Source organism: Aquila chrysaetos, chromosome 19 (assembly GCF_900496995.4).
Source record: "Aquila chrysaetos chrysaetos chromosome 19, bAquChr1.4, whole genome shotgun sequence".
Lineage (NCBI taxonomy): Eukaryota > Metazoa > Chordata > Aves > Accipitriformes > Accipitridae > Aquila > Aquila chrysaetos.
In genome coordinates, this window is record NC_044022.1 from 5,166,698 (window position 1) to 5,185,994 (window position 19,297).

The 19,297-nt window shown below is 45.2% G+C and overlaps 1 protein-coding gene across 1 annotated transcript in view; it reads left to right on the forward strand.

Moving 5' to 3' along the window:
- The window catches only part of FLT1 (fms related receptor tyrosine kinase 1), a 116,196-nt gene that overhangs the window by 77,080 nt on the left and 19,819 nt on the right, over positions 1-19,297 (forward strand). Inside the window, exons 14-18 of the mRNA XM_030042843.2 lie at positions 1,084-1,230; positions 3,163-3,294; positions 9,097-9,203; positions 12,359-12,497; positions 18,748-18,852. Of these exons, the coding sequence (XP_029898703.1) occupies positions 1,084-1,230; positions 3,163-3,294; positions 9,097-9,203; positions 12,359-12,497; positions 18,748-18,852 (630 nt within the window). The remainder of the gene's footprint in view (positions 1-1,083; positions 1,231-3,162; positions 3,295-9,096; positions 9,204-12,358; positions 12,498-18,747; positions 18,853-19,297) is intronic.

Here is a 19,297-nt window from a genome sequence, read left to right on the forward strand (position 1 = left end):
TGACAGAAGGATGTTGCCATATAACGTGCATAAACGTTGCAAATACCTTGATCTTTGTCAAAACAGCCTTCGGCTCTGTATGAAATGGGAGAAGGAGTGGCAAAGGGTTGAAACGAGGATGAGAAAGATTCGTTGTTTTGCTTCTTTCAGGGATGACTTTAACATGATGTTTTTAGAGTGTTTTTGAAATGCCCTTCTGGGAGGCCCTTGAGCAGAAGCAGAACAGATGAGATGCGCTTCCAATACTCATTGTCACTGACTGTCACGGAAATGTGTTTTATTACATTGCGTTCGTATGAATGTCAGTAGATAAAAGTAAAACAGGAGCAGTGTTGCTATGCTGTGCGGCCTACTAACACTCAGCTTCGGCCCCTGCCGTCAGGGTTTTCAGCGTTTGTGGGATGCCAGAGGACGTGGGTGCACTTCTCACCAACGCAGTTTTGGCAGGTGGGCTGTGGTGTGGTTTGGCCAGGCCTTGTTACGTTCAGCCAAATATGTGAAATGCAAAAGCGGAAGAATTCATGAAGACTTTGGGACATGTAACACAATGCTTTGGTGCTTATGGTTTCTGGTTTTAGATGACGTGAGTTTACTGAATATGATTTGTAACTGTACCCTTTAAAGTAAGTAAATGATAAAAGTCACATTCACAGGTATCGTGGTGTACAGAGCCGCATGGTGCTATCAGTGATGCAGAGATACTCTGCTACAAGGGTGTCCTGCTAATTGTTAAAAACTTTGGTGTCACGGTTTGTTTCTCTTGATGCAAAACTCTGAGCTTTCATAGAAACTCATTGTTTTCGATAAACAAATGTGGTTGGTAATGGAACTGAGGAAAACTTTTAAACAATGTCATCATTGGGTCTTCACTGGTCATCATAACCTGCTATCGCTGAGTAACGGGAGTACTCTTTACACACCAAACACTGTTAAGAAAACTGGAATGGTAAATAAAATCTGTGAACAATGAACTCGGTAGAACAGCCATAGCAATCTCTAACATCAGTAAAATGCTGGTAGGAAAAATAATTAAACCCACACAGTTACAAGAATGTAAAACGGAGGTGTTGTTTTGTCTTGTAGCTCAAGAGGCACCAGCCTTGCTGCGGCACCTTATGGATCAGACCGTGAACACCAGTAACTCTGCCATGTTGGAGTGCCAGGTTCGTGGCATCCCCGAGCCCCAGATATCCTGGTTCAAAAACCATGAGGAAATACAGCAAGAACCAGGTGAGAGCTCTGTGTACTCGCCTACCTTTTACAGCCTCTTTATTTACCCATCTGCCTTAGGTAGCCATTTGCAGAGTCATTGGCATCGGTACCCAGGCGTAAGGAAAGAGTATTGCCCGGGTATTACCGGCAGGCAGCAGCATGGGTGCTCTGGGTTATTCTGTCTCACTCCAAAACCTCAGCCAGGCTGGAGGTGTAGACACAACGGGTCTCTGTGGTGGAGTCAGTGGAAAAAATATACCTCTCAATATGCATCTTAGAAGAGTCATCTCCAGAGAAGCATATTTCTCTCCATTTACTATAGAGGGAGCCTAAGGATCAGGTGTCTTGGCCAGCGTATAAATAGGCAGGAGAAAACCAAGCTTGCGTGATGTGCGTAGGAGTACCAGGGTGAGTCTGTGGTCAGGCATGCAAAGGCTGTTCTTGATTCACAACCTAGCCACCAGACTAAATCCGTACCTGGGGTGTCCAAAACCGAAATGCGTCTGCTGGCAGCAGAGGAATCCAGGTCTCACGCAGCAGAAGGGAACAGTTTCCCAGGTGTCATGCTGCAGCTACAGGAAAATTCTGGGAGATGTTTACAGCTGTGTCTGGCATGTGGTTTCAAAGATCAGCTAAGGCTACATGTCCAGCTCTGCTGTCACCACGGTCATGGAAGTGTTCCTTGGAGATTACAGGTGGAGATGAATGATGGGGGAAAAGGCAAAACCTTTCTCATGGGAATTCATCCACATTCAGATCAGAAGCACACAATGAGCTAGTGTTACAGGGTCAGCAAAAATGTTCAAGGAGGTTTGGTCTGTAGGAACTTGAATCTTAAGTGTAGTCTTCAACAACAACGTTTTAGAAAGTTTGTGTTTGTGGTTCTGTCCTGCATTACTGGAAATTACTATAGCATGAATAAAGGCAACTGGGAAAAATTCTGAGGAATTCTCCAAGTGAGTTATAAGCCCCTGCAGACTTGCAGCCCAGGCACTGAACGTAATCTAGAACCAGATTCCATGAAGGTTTACAGTGACCATGTCGTTGTAATGTGCATTATTAACACTATCTTCTAAAATGAATGTTGTGTCTAACTTGGGTGTAATGTAACACATAAAGTTAGGAGCCAGGAAGATATCTCTAGAGGGTAGGTCAGAGCACTTTAGTTAGGTGCCTAAAATAGCTGGTGGGAATACATTTTGATGGGACAGTAGTTTTGATGGAGCCAAACACACAAGTGTGTACTTGACTACACATTTCCTGGCTGCACAGTGCCTTAGAGGCAGTCCTGAGGCCAAATCTGCTCCTTGCCTCTTCCTCACCTGCTGGAGCATTGCCCAGGCTGGCTTCTGCGTTGACCTAGCTGGAATAAACAAGATGTTGAAAACTTTGGGTAACAACTCCTATGTTTTAAGGTCCACCTCATGGGACCTCTCTTTGCACTAGCTGGGGTCCTTCTGCGAAGGGGCCCGTTGTTCCATGCCACATGGGCAAGTGAGATTTGAAGCGAGTCTGCTGCCCATAAGGCCAGTGTGGATGCACAAAGCTGCGTCTTGGAAGTGCTTTAAGCTTGAGCTGCTTCTGGGGCAGACGTACACCTGCAAGTGCGGTAATCAGACCACCCATTTTCCAAAAGCTGGAGACATGCTGAAGAACTCACCAGGATGAAAGTCTAGGCACAGCACTAATCAATATACAGAGTACCAAGTGCTCCCAAGATCACTCCTTTAGGCTGAGATTTTTCACTCGCACAATTGCTTTGTAAACACTGATTTCCAAAAGATTCCCAAAACATCCAAGTGTATTTGGCTTTCCTGCAGATAACATTGTGCTGTGCAGTCTGTGGCTCAGATTTCTTTCGAGAAGAACTTGAAGCAGATATTATTACACAAGGGCCTGTTTTTGTTTATATCCTGGCTCCCTCTCATTGCAAAATATTTCATTTCACAGGAATAATTTTAGGGCCCGGAAGCCGAATGCTGTTTATTGAAAGAGTAAAAGAGGAGGATGAAGGACTTTACCAGTGTATAGCTACCAACTTAAAAGGGTCCGTGGAGAGTGCGGCGTATGTCACTGTACAAGGTAAAGGACGACATTAAATGGGAAGAGCAAGCTTGCCAGGGTGATGTTCCTACTGAGGCTGGAAGGGCGGGGGTATGACTTGGGGCTCATGTGGTGATCTCTGAAGGCAGCAATTTGAAGTAAGTCCTAGCAAGGGAAGCATACCAGGTTGGAAAGGAAGCTTAGCAGGAAATGCTAACTCAGAGCATGTTTACACTGACCTAAAAAGAAGAATTGCTTCAACCCAACAAAGATCAGGTCAGGGTAGAAGACAAATGTAAATTTAGTATCGTCAAAACAAACAAAAAACAGAATAAGGAGCACTCTCCTACCCACTCATTTTCCCAGTTCAAGTTACTTCCATAGAAGTTAGAGGCCTGGGATATTTTCATTTGTTTATTTTCAATGTAAAGTGAACTGCCAAATTGGACTAGAAGATTTTAGCCTAGCGATAGCTACACATGCATTTTTCAAAGGTACTTGTAAGAAGTAGGTATGATCTAGTTATTTCTGTAACCATTGCTTGAGTTATTTTGCTATTCATTTAAATGTCCAGTGTTGTTCTGCCTTCTGCCAAGCTTGACTCAGGCCTGTGGCAGTGACTTCTATCAAGTAATTTTACATTGCATAAAAATAAAGTTTATTCAGTGACTTTTCAGTTTCATTGAATACCCTTTTGGTTCATATACTATGAGATAAGAGAAGTAGGTTGACATTCTCCATGTAAGTCAGTGCCATGTATGAACTGAATTTGACATAACCTTTCTTATTGGTCTCATGTGTTAAGTAAAAGTCCCAAATACATTTAGTTTCTCTTTATAGAAGACAATTTGACTACCACCAGGTCTCTCAGGCTGGGATTATGTCTTTGTGGAGGTTCTCATACAACTGCTAAATGTATATGAATACTACTGAGTATTTGGATACTACTCTACAGCAGAAGACAATTACAGCTGGTAAATCAGTATTGATTTTCTGCCACGAGTGTGTTAGCTGTCTCAGTTAATGGTGATCACTGGTGATACAATGATGTTTTTGCTTTAAAAGGTCAGGGGTAAGTATATGTACCTGTGGGCTGGCCTAACTTGTGTAATCAAGGAGTTAAAAACACCTATCTCTTTATGGATAATGCTAAGGTTTTTACAACTGTTATAATAGCTAAACTAATCCTACCAATTGATAGTCCTGGACAATGGAATTCATTATTGTATTGATTTTTAACATCATTGTAGCTTGGCTATTTATTACAACCACAAGCATTCTGTCAGATGGCTTCAATGAAGTCATATCTCCCGGTGCGTGGTCCAGAGGAGAGAAAAGGGAGCAGCCAGGAAGGTTTCTTCTCTGGTTACATGTCCTGAGGGACCACTGGCAATGTTCTGGTGTGACTCCCGTGGGAGCTCTTAAATAAGCAGGAGATGAAAGACTACCATATTAAAATTATAGGTTTGAGACTGGATGAGCAAAAGAGAGAGAGTTTGTCTTATCTACTATGATCGAGGAAAATGTCTTTCCACCCTTTCTCTTCCTACCACATGAAGGGATGTCACTGGAGGGTTTTTCACTCATTCCTACGCTGATCTGGAGTGTCTGTCCCTCTCCCAGGGAACGGCAGCCTTTCACTCCATCCCCGAGCCTGGCGGGATGAGACCAGGGCTCAAACATGGGGCTCTCTCTAGGCTTTGCCACTTGCTTGTCTTTCTGAGAAATACAGACCCCGCGACTGCCTCTGCGAGCACCAAAGCCTTCCCTCTGTCCCGGCAGCTCTCGGAGCGTGGGGCCGCAGATCAAAGGGAGCGGAGCAAAGCCTCGTGTCGATGGCCATGTTTAGCAGATTGGAAGAGTAGTTTGTGAATGAGTCAGGAAGGAAACTGTCTGCTCTCTTTATTTCCTCTGAAAAAACATTCTTATACTCACAGATAAAACAATGTGTTATTTTTGTACCCAAGATGGATGAATGGATGGTGGAATCAAAGGGCCGTCTTTAAATAATCGCAGCCCATGTTTGGTTTGGAAGCCACGCTTGCCGGGCTGTCTGAGGAGGAGAGGGGCCGCGTTTGTGGACATGTCAGAGCAAACTGTCCGCTTGCTCTTGGCTGAGGAGCTGAAGAGGGAGTGAATCTGCAAGGACAGAACGGGAACGGCAAATGGCTGCCAGAGCACCCAGCAGATGGAGAGGAGCGTGTCCCTAAAAGCCTGGGGACACAAGCTGCTGGGCACAGGGGGAACACAGGCTGTCTTGGGCAGCTCTCCTTCGGGGGGTCACCCTGCTCGCAGAGTGGATGACTTGCCATGAAAGCCTTGCCCTGCTTCTCCTCCTGGGGACCCTCGCGCTCCCCCTCAGCGGGAGCCAGTGATACAGGTAGTTCCAGAGGTGCTGCACCATTTGAAGGGGTTGTGTTGACCAAGGAAGGCGCATCTTTTACAGCTCACGCTCACTGAAATGCGGATGTATAACAAGCAAATGAATACAGCAACATGCTCTGTCTTAAAGCCGATGCTCAATAACTTAACGTGATCCCTGCTGATGAAAAGGAAAGCATTGCATTTATTAAGCATCCACCGAACTATTCCAACACTATGAAAATGGTGTTTGCTTTTTAAATAACTGCCTGGTTTTCTATCTAGCTACCTTTCTGACTTTGTATCTCAAAAAGTTGTTGCGCCTTTTGGGTCAGTCTGACTCTGCAGTCATCAGGAATGTTTCCATGAAGTTTAACTGGAATTTCCTCGGCTACAGAATGAGGTTCAGCCTGGGTTATGTGGGTGACCGTAAGAGAAAATTTGAACATCAGGGGACACTTAGACTCGTGTTACCTCAGAAGACCACCAAAGGGGGTTGGAAAGGAGTCCTGGAGGTCTCTAGTTCAACCTCAGCTCAAACCAGGATCATCACCAACACTGCATCCAGTCAGTGATGGCTTTGTCCGGCCAGGTCATGAAAACCTCCAAGGATGGAAATTCCTCAGCATCTGAGCACCCATCCCAGCGTTGCACTGCCGTGATCATGGGATCACACGGATTAAGCAGGGTAGATCACGTTGGTGTAGGCCTGAAGGATGCTTCGGGTGCAGCAGAGTGGTGTTGGTGCCCCAGGCATTGCTTTTTCCCTGATTGACACCTGACGCAGAGCCGCACCTCGATCTTTAGAGCTGAAATTCTAATGACAGAGCCCACGCCAGCCCAAAGCTTGAGCTCGTGCCTGGAGGGGGTCAGTGCATTAGTCCAGGGCTCTCGTCCCCATGCGCCTGCACGGTCCTGGTGGCTCCTGTGGCTGCTGGGAGAGAGAAGCTGCCGCCGGTGGCACTTCTTCCCTCGCCCCCTCCTCACCCCTCTGCAGCACTGCAGAGACATGGGGTGCTGGGGGGGGGGGGGCTTTCGGAGGGGCTCTGGGGCAGGGAGGGGGCTGCTGCTCGCCGCAGCGAGGCAGGCCGATGGGGCAGAGCTGCACCCAGGGGAAAGTCTGTGTCTGATGAGGTGGCTGGGGGGTAAAGGTCTGGGAGGGGTGTAAGGGGGAAGCCAGAAAACTTGGGCTACCGGGCAGAGAGAGGGGGATTTAGTCCTGCTTACAGCCTCTCCAAACTCTGCTAATCCTAAAACTTCTGAGTGTTCCTGCCTGTTCTGCCTCAAACCAAACTTTTTCCTACCCAGCTGAGAGGCACGCAGCCAGCTCTGGCTGCAAAGCTGTTAGCAAGACTAGGAATCTGGCATTTGATAACCCAGCCCAACCCCAGCCTGGAGAAATGCTTTCTGGTTGCCTAAATTTGCTCGGACATTTCAAAGACGGCACCTTCGCGTCTCTTCGCTAGCTCCTGGGCAGCATACAGTAGAGGTTAGGGAGTTGCTGCCTTCTACTCCAGGACTGGCCGTACTGTGCCTCACGTGTTTTCTGAGGCCTGCCATATGGAGCAGCAGCAACAAATGAACCTTCAGCCCCTCCAGGTTTTGCTGAATAAATGTCAGAAACTATTACTCACCATCTGCATGGGTGCTGCTCAGAAGCAAGAGAAGAGTATCCATATGTAAAAGGAAAACCTGATGCCAGGGGGTAGGCAAGCTGTATTAGGCTGTATCATTTATGCCATCACTATTGTCCCATATCTAAATCAAGCCTTTAAAAAAATAATTGTGAAAAATAAACAGTCTTGGTATGTTTGAGAAATAGATACTTTATATCTCCATTTGTAGTTGCGGTCATATTTTTCTTCAACGAGCTTTATTCTCAAAGCTCCAGAATACACATGCCAGAGGAATCTTAGATATAGGGCATGAACACAAGTCTGATTATCACCTTTAGAGAGGGAAGATATTATGCTAGTTAAGCTACAGCTACAGGAAGCAATTCAACCTCTGAGAAAAGCTCTGTAGCCTTGTCTAAAACGCGGTAAACCTACCAGCGAGACATCAATCATCCCTTTTTCATGTGTCAGGAGTAACACTGAGCTGCCTGGGGTCTGAAACTGCTGCAAGTGCAGTTGACAAAACTACTGTGAAATCATGCTCAGAATTACTCCTCCTTGTCCTCTCCTGTCTCTCTGGAGGGTGTATCAGAATAAGAGGCAGAGCATCGGGGGGGGGGGTTTTGCATTTGCTACCAATCAGATGGAAAACATATTGTGGAAAGTGTGGTATTTTGACACAATCACAATATTTGCAAAACAGACCGCTTTGAAACCATTTTATGAGTCCCTAAATATCGGTCTGAAGTGAATTTTATTTTGGCTGCTTTTTTAAGATCTGTCAGTGGGCTTTAATACTCTCCAGATTTCTAATGTTCATGTTTTCTTGCTGCTCCATTTTCAGTCGTCGCCGTTGTTTTTCCCTTTCTGTGCTTAATCTGTTCCCTGGTTTGGAGAGCTCTCCCAACTCCTTGACAGCTGGGTTCTGCGAGGGGCTGCTGGGCAAGGAGAGGGTCCCGTGTCCCCTCGGCGAGCCTGGCCCCGTGCTACTGGTGTGACTGGCAGGAGACCTGAGGGCACGGAGCCTTCTGGGGGACCAGCGGGTTGGGGGGAGCACTAGACCCTATGGCCCAGGTTCCTGCCCGGTGGGGATGGGGCTGAAGACCCCCATGCCACGCTTTGCATGAGCTGAGCTCACAGGTGCCACAGCGGATCCATCCAGGCCACGTGAAGAAGAGCTCACGGATTCCTGCTGGTTGCACCACAAGCCTCCAAGGGAGCCCCCGGCTCTCCCCCAGCGAGGTTTTTGGTGAAGGCTGGTGGGTTTCCAGCATAACTGGGTTGGAGGTGCGGGCTGCAGGGCTCAGCCATCAGCACGGAGGAGCTCGCTGAGCTGGGGCAGAGCAGGCGCTGTGCCCGAGGAAAGGCATCAAATATCCTGGACAGCAAAATCCAAGCAGCAGGACCTCTGCTCCTCTCTTGGACGTGGGCTTGGCCAGATAGGTTTTGCTTTTGGGGGGTGGGGAGGGGTGTGAAACTGCATGCACAGGCCCACGCACATTCTTACACAGAGAAAATTTGGCTAAAAATACCCTGCAGCTGAATTTCCACCTCAAAAGGAAATTATTGTCTGACTGGCTACCCTCAACCTGGTTTGCTTCACATCCTGCGCCCCAAAGAAGAGCTGACTTTTTACTGAAAAACTTAGGGGTGGATCAAATGCAATTTTGCTGTGTTCAATACAACGGCTTTGCTGGGGAGACCATTTTTTTTTCCAGGCTCTGCAAGCCAGTCCAAACAGAGATTAATACCCCATTGAAAAGAAACTGGTCCTTCCTGGTATTTTATTTTAATGGCAAAGAAACATAAAGTGCCCTTGCTTTGCAGATCATTTTCTAAAATGTTTGCCACTTGATTTTCCCAGGCACATCGGAGAGGTCAAACCTGGAGCTAATAACCCTGACCTGTACCTGCGTGGCTGCGACGCTCTTTTGGCTTCTGTTGACCCTCTTCATTCGCAAGCTGAAGAGGGTAAGAACAGACAGGGAGCTCCTGGCAGCACCTGCATCTCCTTACCAGCCCTTTGCTCCTGTGAGAAAATCCTTCCCAGGCCACTGGGATTGCTGAGTCTACAAAAAAAAAAAAAAAAAAAAAAAAATCTGATTTACTTACTGGTTGCCTTTGTTCCCTGTGCAATCGCCAGGCTGCTGATGGGTGCCCAGGAAAGCATGACTCACAAGGCTGAGTATGAGTAAGCCAGGAAGAAAAGCCTGGGTGGGGGCAAGGCTCTGAGACTCACAAGCATTTGGGTGCCTGACTCCCACCAAAGGCATCCCCAATCCTTTAAAATCTGCGGGGGTTTGGCATCTTAATGTCTTTGAAGATCTGAGTGAGTGGGAATGACAGATCTTCACAGGGCGCGCTGAGGTCTGGTTTGCACACAGTGTCTGCCGTAATTACATCACTTCCAAAGTGATATTTTACTGAAGTAGTTTTGGCGGTGCAGCCTCTAGAGCAGATGATCCTGTATCGGCAGGACAACGTGAACCGCCCCTGCGGCTGACCCTCCTTCTTGTCCAAGGCTGACCTTGATGGTTTAAAGCCCCTTTTCGCCGACAGCACCGTGTCTGCATTGCGTGGTGCGCGCAGGTTAAACCACAGCAGCTCTCATAAGCAGAAAATACGGTTCCTCAGCAGCGCGAAAAAGATCTCGGAGCAACTTGCAGGAGCAGACGGATTGGAGGGAAGGGAGGTATCGGGGCAGCGGGGTGCACATGCAGGACATGAGGTGAGGAATGGCCGTACGTCCCCCTGTCCCCTCCTTGTCCCATCCCGCGCGGTACCGCAGCGCGGCGATGCCGGGATCAGCTCACAGCCACCGCGGCCGAGAACGTTCCGGCTGGCCGAGCGCCGTGACGATTGCTCAAGGTTGGCTGCAGCCCGCCAGACCATTTTATCTCACCCTGCATTAAGGCCTGCCTGTGTCTTAGGTTTTACACTGAGAACTTCTGTTGACCGATGGGAAAGCAGGGCCAGACCTCCGAACCAGGGCGGCATGGCAGCAGCCGCTCTGCCTGCCTTCCTACTGCCGCAAACTTTCGTAAGGAGAAAGGCGTGGAATTTTTGGGGGTGGAAAGAGAAGTAGAGGTCAGCTGAAGCTGTGGAGAAACTTGGTAGCTGTAAGAGAAATTACAAAGCAAGGGGTACCAGTTCTGTATTGCTCACCAGTAATGATGAAGCAATTCATAACATGACTGCAAACCCTTGGGAAAATATAAGTTTTAAACGTAGCAAAGGGCTGCAGATTTTTTACTTTATTTTATTTGTCATGATACCAAAATTTGACATGCGCTTGTTAGATTGTTACAAGATATTAAAAATAATAATCATTGCTGTAGAACAAGGGACTTTAGATGACAGGTGAAGGTTTCTTTCCAGGTGAGCCTTTCCAGCTAGAGCTGCTCAATGTTTATGGTCTTCTCTGTGTTTCTGTTACAAACCCTTACCCTCATGGATTTGTGTCTGGAATTAGCTCTAAATTAAATTTCATATACAAATTACTTTGCCACAACAGAAAAAAATACTTACGTGCTTCTCTGAGAGCATTTCCTTAAAGCCTGCCTGTTACGCATACAGGGATAAACAATATACTTAACAATTCTTCATCATTCAAAATATTGTTTCAAATTTCTAATTGTGCCAAAGATTTGGTATTCAGTGTATCTGAATAATGAACCATAGGAAGCTCTCCACACCTTCGCACTCCCCTATTGTTTTTTCTGAGATGGGTACACTTAAAAACTCTTCTAAAGTGACTGGTAGGAGCAGTCTGATACACAAGTCTCTATCAAGAAATGCTCTTTTTGGAGCACCACATGCTTCTGTTTCTATCCATATCCCACTTATCCATGTCCTGTCCAGGGTCAGTGGATGGTTTGGAGCCAGGCTTTATGCCACCTGACTTTTCCCCAAGCATCAGTGCAATCCTTCTTGAGACTAACTTTCTGCTTATTTGGGATGGTGAAATGCAACTGAAAAAGGAGCTATTAGCTACTGCCATTTTAGTCTAGTTATGTTTGTAACTAAAGCATACACACCTAGTAATTTCCTTCTCAAACAAATGCCTGGAAATGCATATATTGGGGACATATTTCCAAGCTGTAGAGAGGAAAGTTGAAAGTCACAGGAGGCAGTTAAAGCAACAAAAAAAGAATATGTAGATATATCTGTGTGTTTGTATCTGTGCCCATGTGCTGTTTCCATGAGTTTAGGAAAAGCAACAGAGAGTCTTAGTTCAACAGATTTCCCATAAATTCCAATGAATAGCCAGGAAATCAGAGCAAACACTAGACCTTTTCTATAGAAATATAAGTACTCCTGTGTCAAGAAAAGTCCAGCGGATTAGCATGGCAATCAAGGTGATCTTTGAATGAAAACATGTTTCAAAATGGAGGGACTGCAGAGAACTTTGAAATTACGTTCATCTTTCCTTACATTTTGCATGTGAAGTGGATAATCCATTTGCTTAGTAGCAACTGAACTTCTGGCAAATTAATTTGAAATTATGTGTTTGAAATTATATGTTTGAGTCAGGGTGTTTATGAATTCCTCCAAACTCAAATAATTTCAGTAAATTTGTCAGAAATGATACCAAAGAAACAAAAAATTCTGAAAATTTGTAAACAGTTTCTGAAATGTATAATGTCTAGTCTCCTGACAACTAGTCTTGCACAACTTCTAACCACGTATGACCTATCTTTGCTGGGTATATGGAAAAAATAAACACTGGCAGTTGAACTCCATCTGTTGCATATGGCCACTTCTTGCTTTGCACAATCATGAAGGAAAGTTATTTTTATCTGCAGTGTTTAGTCATTTGCCGAAAATATTTCTCGACTGCACAGAGGGCCTGTATCATAACACCACATGTTAATACAGATCCACATGTATTTCATTGAAGAAACCGATATGTCACATAGCAGGATAGCTAGAGGAAGGCATTTATTTTACATAAAAAGTCTTGCAATATATAAAAAAGCCAAAGGGAACTTAACTAAACCATCTATTGGACTGTGAAACACTCAGTCCCATGGACAGAATTAACTTGGAGCCCTTGATCCAAACAAGAAGATGCTGACAGATACCCTTATCCTCTTTTTCATTTTGCAATATTTTTTGTTTTCTAGCCTTATTCCTCTGAAACGAAGACCAACCATTATCTGTCAATCATAATGGATCCTGATGAAGTCCCCTTAGATGAGCAATGTGAACGTCTGCCTTATGATGCCAGCAAGTGGGAAATTGCAAGGGAAAGGCTTAAACTAGGTAATATTGGCATACTTTACATTGGGTTTGCAGTGACTGAATAAGATGTACCTGTAACTACAGGTAAAGAGGAGGTGGGTGTGTTTTAGACACACAGCACAGCGTACTGCCAGGTTCAGTGTGAGCTATTCCATAGCAAGTGCCCTGGTCCATGACTGAATTACAGCATTTAGGACTGACTGACTGTGTCTACCTGACTTTCCATATGCATATTTTGACTCCAGGTAGGAAAACCAAAATAGAATCATAGACTTATAGAATCATTTAGGTTGGAAAAGACCTTTAAGATCACCAAGTCCAACCATTAACCTTACACTGCCAAGTCCACCACTAAACCATCTCCCTCAGTGCTACATCTGCATGTCTTTTAAATACCTCCAGGGATGGTGACTCAACCACTTTCCTGGGCAGCCTGTTCCAATGCTTGACAACCCTTTCAGTGAAGAAATTTTTCCTAATATCCAATTTAAACCTCCCCTGCCGCAACTTCAGGCTGTTTCCTTTGGTTCTATCACTTGTTACTTGGGAGAAGAGACCAACCCCCCTGACTCACTACAACCTCCTTTCAGGTGGTTGTAGAGAGCGATAAGGTCTCCCCTCAGCCTCCTCTTCTCCAGACTAAACAACCCCAGCTCCCTCAGCCGCTCCTCATAAGACTTGTGCTCTAGACCCTTCACCAGCTCGGTTGCCCTTCTCTGGACACGCTCCAGCACCTCCATGTCTTTCCTGTCGTGAGGGGCCCAAAACTGAACACAGGACTCGAGGTGCGGCCTCACCAGTGCCCAGTACAGGGGGACGATCACCTCCCTGCTCCTGCTGGCCTCACTATTTCTGATATGGGCCAGGATGCCGTTGGCCGCCTTGGCCACCTGGGCGCACTGCTGGCTCATGTTCAGCCGGCTGTCGACCAGCACCCCCAGGTCCTTTTCCACCGGGCAGCTTTCCAGCCGCTCTTCCCCAAGCCTGTAGCACTACATGGGGCTGTTGTGACCCAAGTGCAGGACCTGGAACTTGGCCTTGTTGAACCTCACACAGTTGGCCTTGGCCCATCCATCCAGCCTGTCCAGATCCCTCTGTAGAGCCTTCCTTCCCTCAAGGAGATCAACACTCCCGCCCAGCTTGGTGTCATCTGCAAACTTATTGAGGGTGCACTCGATCCCCTCATCCTGATCATTGATAAAGACATTAAACAGAACTGGCCCCAGTACTGAGCCCTGGGGAACACCATTCATGACCGGCCGCCAACCGGATTTAACTCCATTCACAACCACTCTTTGGGCCCGGCCATCCAGCCAGGTTTTTACCCAGCGAAGAGTACACCCGTCCAAGCCATGACCAGCCAGTTTCTCCAGGAGAATGCTCTGGGAAACAGTGTCAAAGGCTTTACTAAGTCCAGGTAGACAACATCTACAGCCTTTCCCTCATCCACGAAGTGGGTCACCTTGTCATAGAAGGAGAATACAGACAAGAATGCTGCACTATTTTTTGCAGTCTGATTTACTTAAAATACAACATAAAAACAGCGCAACTAAGGCTTCCAAATCAGATCGCTGGCTTGGATGCTTCTCTCTCTAGACTCAGGAGCCTGACCTTTGCCATTTGCTGTAATTTTTCTTCCCTTGTAACCTGGTTATGTACTCATTTGGAAAAAAGCCTGTGCAGAAACGAGTCCTCACAGTCTACCCTGTACCCCTCCCTGTTTCTCCTTTTCCTCCTCTCTCCAGCATACTCTCCCTGTTTCCCCTCTGTGCTGCAGATTTATAAACATTCTCGTCGGTGCACCATAAAGTGCAAGAATGTGACAAATGAGCCCACACATAAATAAATAAATAAATAAATATCCATGGAAACTTTGACCCTACAGCTAGCTCGCCTACAGATGCCCCAGTGAAAGGCATGGGTTTGGGAGCGTTCCTTACTTCTGTAGCCTAGTGTGGGGCTGACGACAAGGGCAGGGGGGTAGGGACCAGATTTTGAAGTTGAGGAATCCCTCCAGAAACCACACAGATTTTAGCAAGAAGGTCAACGTTGAAATATCAGTGATAAGCTCAGCCTGTTGCTATAGTGCTGTTTGTTCTTTCAGGCATGCACTACATTTGTCTTACAGCAAGAACTTACTAGAAAATCCCTACATTTTAGCTAGGAGCTGTAACAGATTCCTTCTTTCCTCCAGAGATCCAGGACAGAGGGTGATTAAAATATGCATACAATTAGGATCACACTTAATTCACCTGCTAGAAGTCACAAGGTGACCAGCTGTGGATAAGCACAGCTGGAATAGATTGCTAGCAATTTATAATTGTCATACACAATTCTGGGAATGCTGAAACATAACCTTATGCTGGAGTGTCTTCAATCTTCAAATAGTTTTCTTACAATGATGGAGCAAGAGCCTGATGTACAGACAGTGTGATCACTGGTTTATGTGGTGCTTTATTTGTGTGTAAATCCCACGGAAAGAATCAAGCAGAAATGGAATGTAAATACCAAGGAAAAACTCACATTTTGCAGTGTTGGTGTTTGGAGTCTGGAGGTGGGGAATGATGACCCAGAGAATGAGTTAAAAGTGGAAGAATTGGTGTAAACAAATAAAGAATGCTGACAATGAATGAGAACCAGATTCAGAGAAGTTGGGTATGTGCAGTAGGCTAGATTGGCTCAGTGCAAGTCCTGCTTACATGGCAGTTGGCTCAGTCTTTGAGTAACCTTGGCAGTCTCTGAGGATTAGCGTCTCACAAACACAAAATGTACTTCTATGGTTTTTACAAATATTTTTACTTAGAAATGCAACCTCTTCCAGCATCAGATATGTCTGTTTTTCTCTTTCCACCTACTTATCCTCCAGGATACATATTTATTGTAACTTTTGCAAATAAATCTCTCCTTTCAGCCCACATCTCCTTTGCTATGTGTTCCTCCAACATGCATGCATATAGCCCACGGCTGTGATGCAATGCATCTATAACAGGACTCCCTCTTCGTCTCTAAGAGCTACAGATGTTACAGGAAATTTCGTATGGGCACCACTGAAGTCAGGATAATTAACATTCAGTATAGATTAGTCTGACTGAGAGCAAAATGTCATCTTTTCATTAGGCAGAAAAATGCTGGTGCTATAAATCACTGCCAGTGTGGTCCGTGATAACATTGCAGTCCAGCGTAAGTGTTAGCTGAGCTATCGTGTATTTCTCACCTTATTCTTGGGCTTGACCTTCCTAATCTATGAGAGGTCACACACTGCTGATGCTGTGGTGCAGGACCCCAAGGGAGTGTTGCCACATGGCTCTGGTGCAATGACAAACACGCTGGTGGCAGACGGCTTCCGCAGCCCCGCTCCCTCCTGTGCACTGCAAGCCCACAGCACTGGCACCGAGCAGAGCGCTCTCCGTTCTCCTTCATGGGCAGAGCTGTCGTACTTAACGTAATGGAATACATGAAGCCACGTGCGGGGAAAACCCAGGTGACAAATTGCGGCAAAGGACCTGAGAAACGAACACATCTTTGAGCCTCTGCCTTCCCACAGACTTGCAGTCTGCAAGAGCTTTTTGCTGATGCCCCAGTCCAGCAACTCACATGCTTGAAGGACCCTGCTAAAATGGGACTGAAATGGAAACCTCCCGATCCAAAACTTCTTGACTGAGGGTTATGTTTGCTTTAATGAGTTCTGAGTTGCCCCAAGAAACCAAAGTCAAGTGCAGAAAATTTAAATAGAGCATTTTGCTTCCTTGGTCTGGATGTAAATGCTGCAGCATTTCATACCTGAGCACTACCCCAAACATGGCCAGTGTGGCTGCTTGAAGGCTGTGACAAGTCAACTGCTCAGATGGTTGGGCAACTTAATATTCCTCTCTTTAACAGCTCCATATAATAATTTTGCAATTACTTTGTCTGTCAATACAAGGGGCTTTTGCAAGAGCGATCTGTTATAGTCATAGACACAATGTATGTACTAAACTGTGGAGTTCGATCTATGGGCTGAAAAGGTAAAGCAGCCCTATTCTGCGCTAACATTTAGCACGGTACACACAATAGCGAAGCAACAAAGACTAATACATCAAGTGTTATTACAGTTTCCCATTAAATCACAAGCGTTGTTTAGAGAAGGAAGTGTTGTTTCCAGTGCTCATTCTTCTTTATGAAAGGTTAGCAGCTTTGTGTAGCTTTATGAGCTAACTAACTGGTGTGTTTTCCAAGTGGTGACTAAGTAGGTTGTCTCAATGTGGGAAGTGAGTTAACAGTGATGGAAACAGATTAAAGCTATGGATTAAACAAAGGTATGATGGGTTTTAAAGGACCTCAAACTGCACCTTCATCTTGTAGAAACCATGAAGAGTCAATACATTAAGGACTAAGAACGTCAATTCACAAAGAAAACTGAGACCTTAGTCTTTAAGTTGCTTCCCTTATACATCTGCTAAATCAAGAAGCTATATGCAGTAACTGAAAAAGGTGACTGTAGATTTTCAAAGATGTACGGTGATTCACCTGTATTTGCATGTCAAACACTAAGCAAGACCTTCACAAACCAAGGCTTAGTCTGTTGATGCCTTTCAGTCACGTAGAATAAGTTCTTCGTTGTTTTTATTTGTTGTAAAAAATGCAACACTTTTGCACATCTAGGGGGGAAATACATTTCTGGGGGTTTTTTTGGCTTAGCATATTCCACTGCATGTTTCCATTGCTTTGATAACATATGCTATTTGCTTCTTCTGACAGACATACTGAGAATTACAGTTTAGAAATGTGATACACATATAAAAGGTAGTATCCATTTAATTTAGAACTGACAGCGGCTCTTTTTCTCTGCTGGTGAGTGTCTGGGTAGGATTCAGCTTTCACTTAGACATCAACAACGTAGATGTCCAAGTGAGAGGTAGTCAAACAGATGTCCATCATAGGAAAAGGAAATTGTCCTACAGAGATGGCTACATCACATGTGCATATCTGAGAAATAAATATATGGCACATGTTATCTTTTGCTTTTATATGAAAAGCTGGCCTTTATTTTCTGTTCTTCTCCTCTACAGCACAAAGCCTGCTGCTGTACTCTTGCTAGCCGCTTAGGTGCCTGGGTTCTGCTGAAGGTGAGGCACAAATACAATCTGAAAATAGATACTTGGAAATAAAATTTATTGCTGGCTGATATGCTGATAAGATGTCTCTGATCAAAACTCTGCCAGCCGCTTGAGAATGGCAGGGGCAGCCAGGCCTGTCCACGTGAGCACAGTGTCAAAGAGGTAGACAATACTCCGTGCTTCAAACACTAACAGATCATGAGGGAGGCTGTGAAGATCATAAGATTTGCATAAAATGTCATGAACTCTAGAAAAGTTATAACAGTGCCCTTGGAGTCTTACCTGGTTCTGAACATGAAGGAAGAAGACACTCAGCTTCTACTGCTGGAGAATTTTATTGATGCCCACTGATTTATCTCAAGAACCTCTGGGTGCTCCTCCTGGGGTCTGCTCAGCAGCAGCAGGATGATGATACAGCACAAACGTCTGCCCTTGGAAACCTGGAAGCATCGTACCCACCATGAGCAAAGGCATAATTTGTCACTCCAAGTCCCCTCTTGCTGAATCCCCCCCGAACCTCATTTTGCAAATGTAGAAGTCTCATTTGCACAGATTTGCAGCTTCTCACCATTCCACGATCTCAACCTACAAGGGCTTGCTAGGGAAGAGCATCAGGGGGTTGTGCACGTACTCCAGGGGTTGTGATGCAAAGTTGCTGCTGCATCCCTGGAATGAAGATAATTTGAAGGCACGTTATTTGAGAAGGAAGAATTTAATTTGTAAAAATTACCAAAGTCTGTGGCAAGCTGCATCTCAGTGTGTGTGCGAGATTAGGCAGAGGCCCTGTGTTATTGAGAACATAACTAGCAGCATCACAGCCTGCTGCATGGTGCTGTGTGCTCAGGGAAAAGAGGAGCAAATCTTTCTCTGGCAGAGCTAGACTGAAAAAATTGGGTCAGAAGCCAGTGTACCTCCACTAAATGGTTGCATTCATTTAGCATCATTTTCAATTACATCACTTATTCCCTCTGATGACTCTGTCTTCTGGTTTGTCTGCTTACTCTTAAAAAAAAAACCAATCCAGCAAACTAAAAAAACTAAAACACCTATATGTTGGAAATATACATGTGGGACTCATTGTAAAGCACATTTTTCAAGTTACTATCTATGAATCCATTTGCTGACAAGATTTCTTTTTTACCAGAATGTATCTCTCCAATTTATTTTCTTTACAGGAAAGTCCCTTGGACATGGAGCTTTTGGAAAGGTGGTACAAGCATCTGCTTTTGGAATTAAGAAATCACCAACGTGCAGAATAGTTGCTGTGAAAATGCTGAAAGGTATCTTGCTGCAAAGCTGGGCTGGAAAAAATGATGCCTTATGTAGTTTCCCTCTTCTAATATGATTCTGTCGAAAGCAAGAGTGTGTGATGTTATCCCCCCACCAATAACCCTCTGAAGCTTCCAAAATACGTACACCAAATTTCAGCTCCACCACAAGTGAAATGTCAGAAGTATGAAATAAAAATTACATTCACAGTAAAAAGGGTGATAAATAGTCACATGATATAGGAGAAAGTTTCAGATGCAATGAGAACCTGATTGCCTAATTTTTTTGAAAACCTGGTTCCAATTCTTCAGATCCCAGAAAGAATGAAAGAGTCACTTTTGTAGGATCAGAAGGGGCAATTAGATTTCTTGCATACCCTACGTTGTACCATTATGCTAGACTGACCCTATACTGAACATCGTAAATGAAATTTAGCTGAAGCATAAAGCATCCACC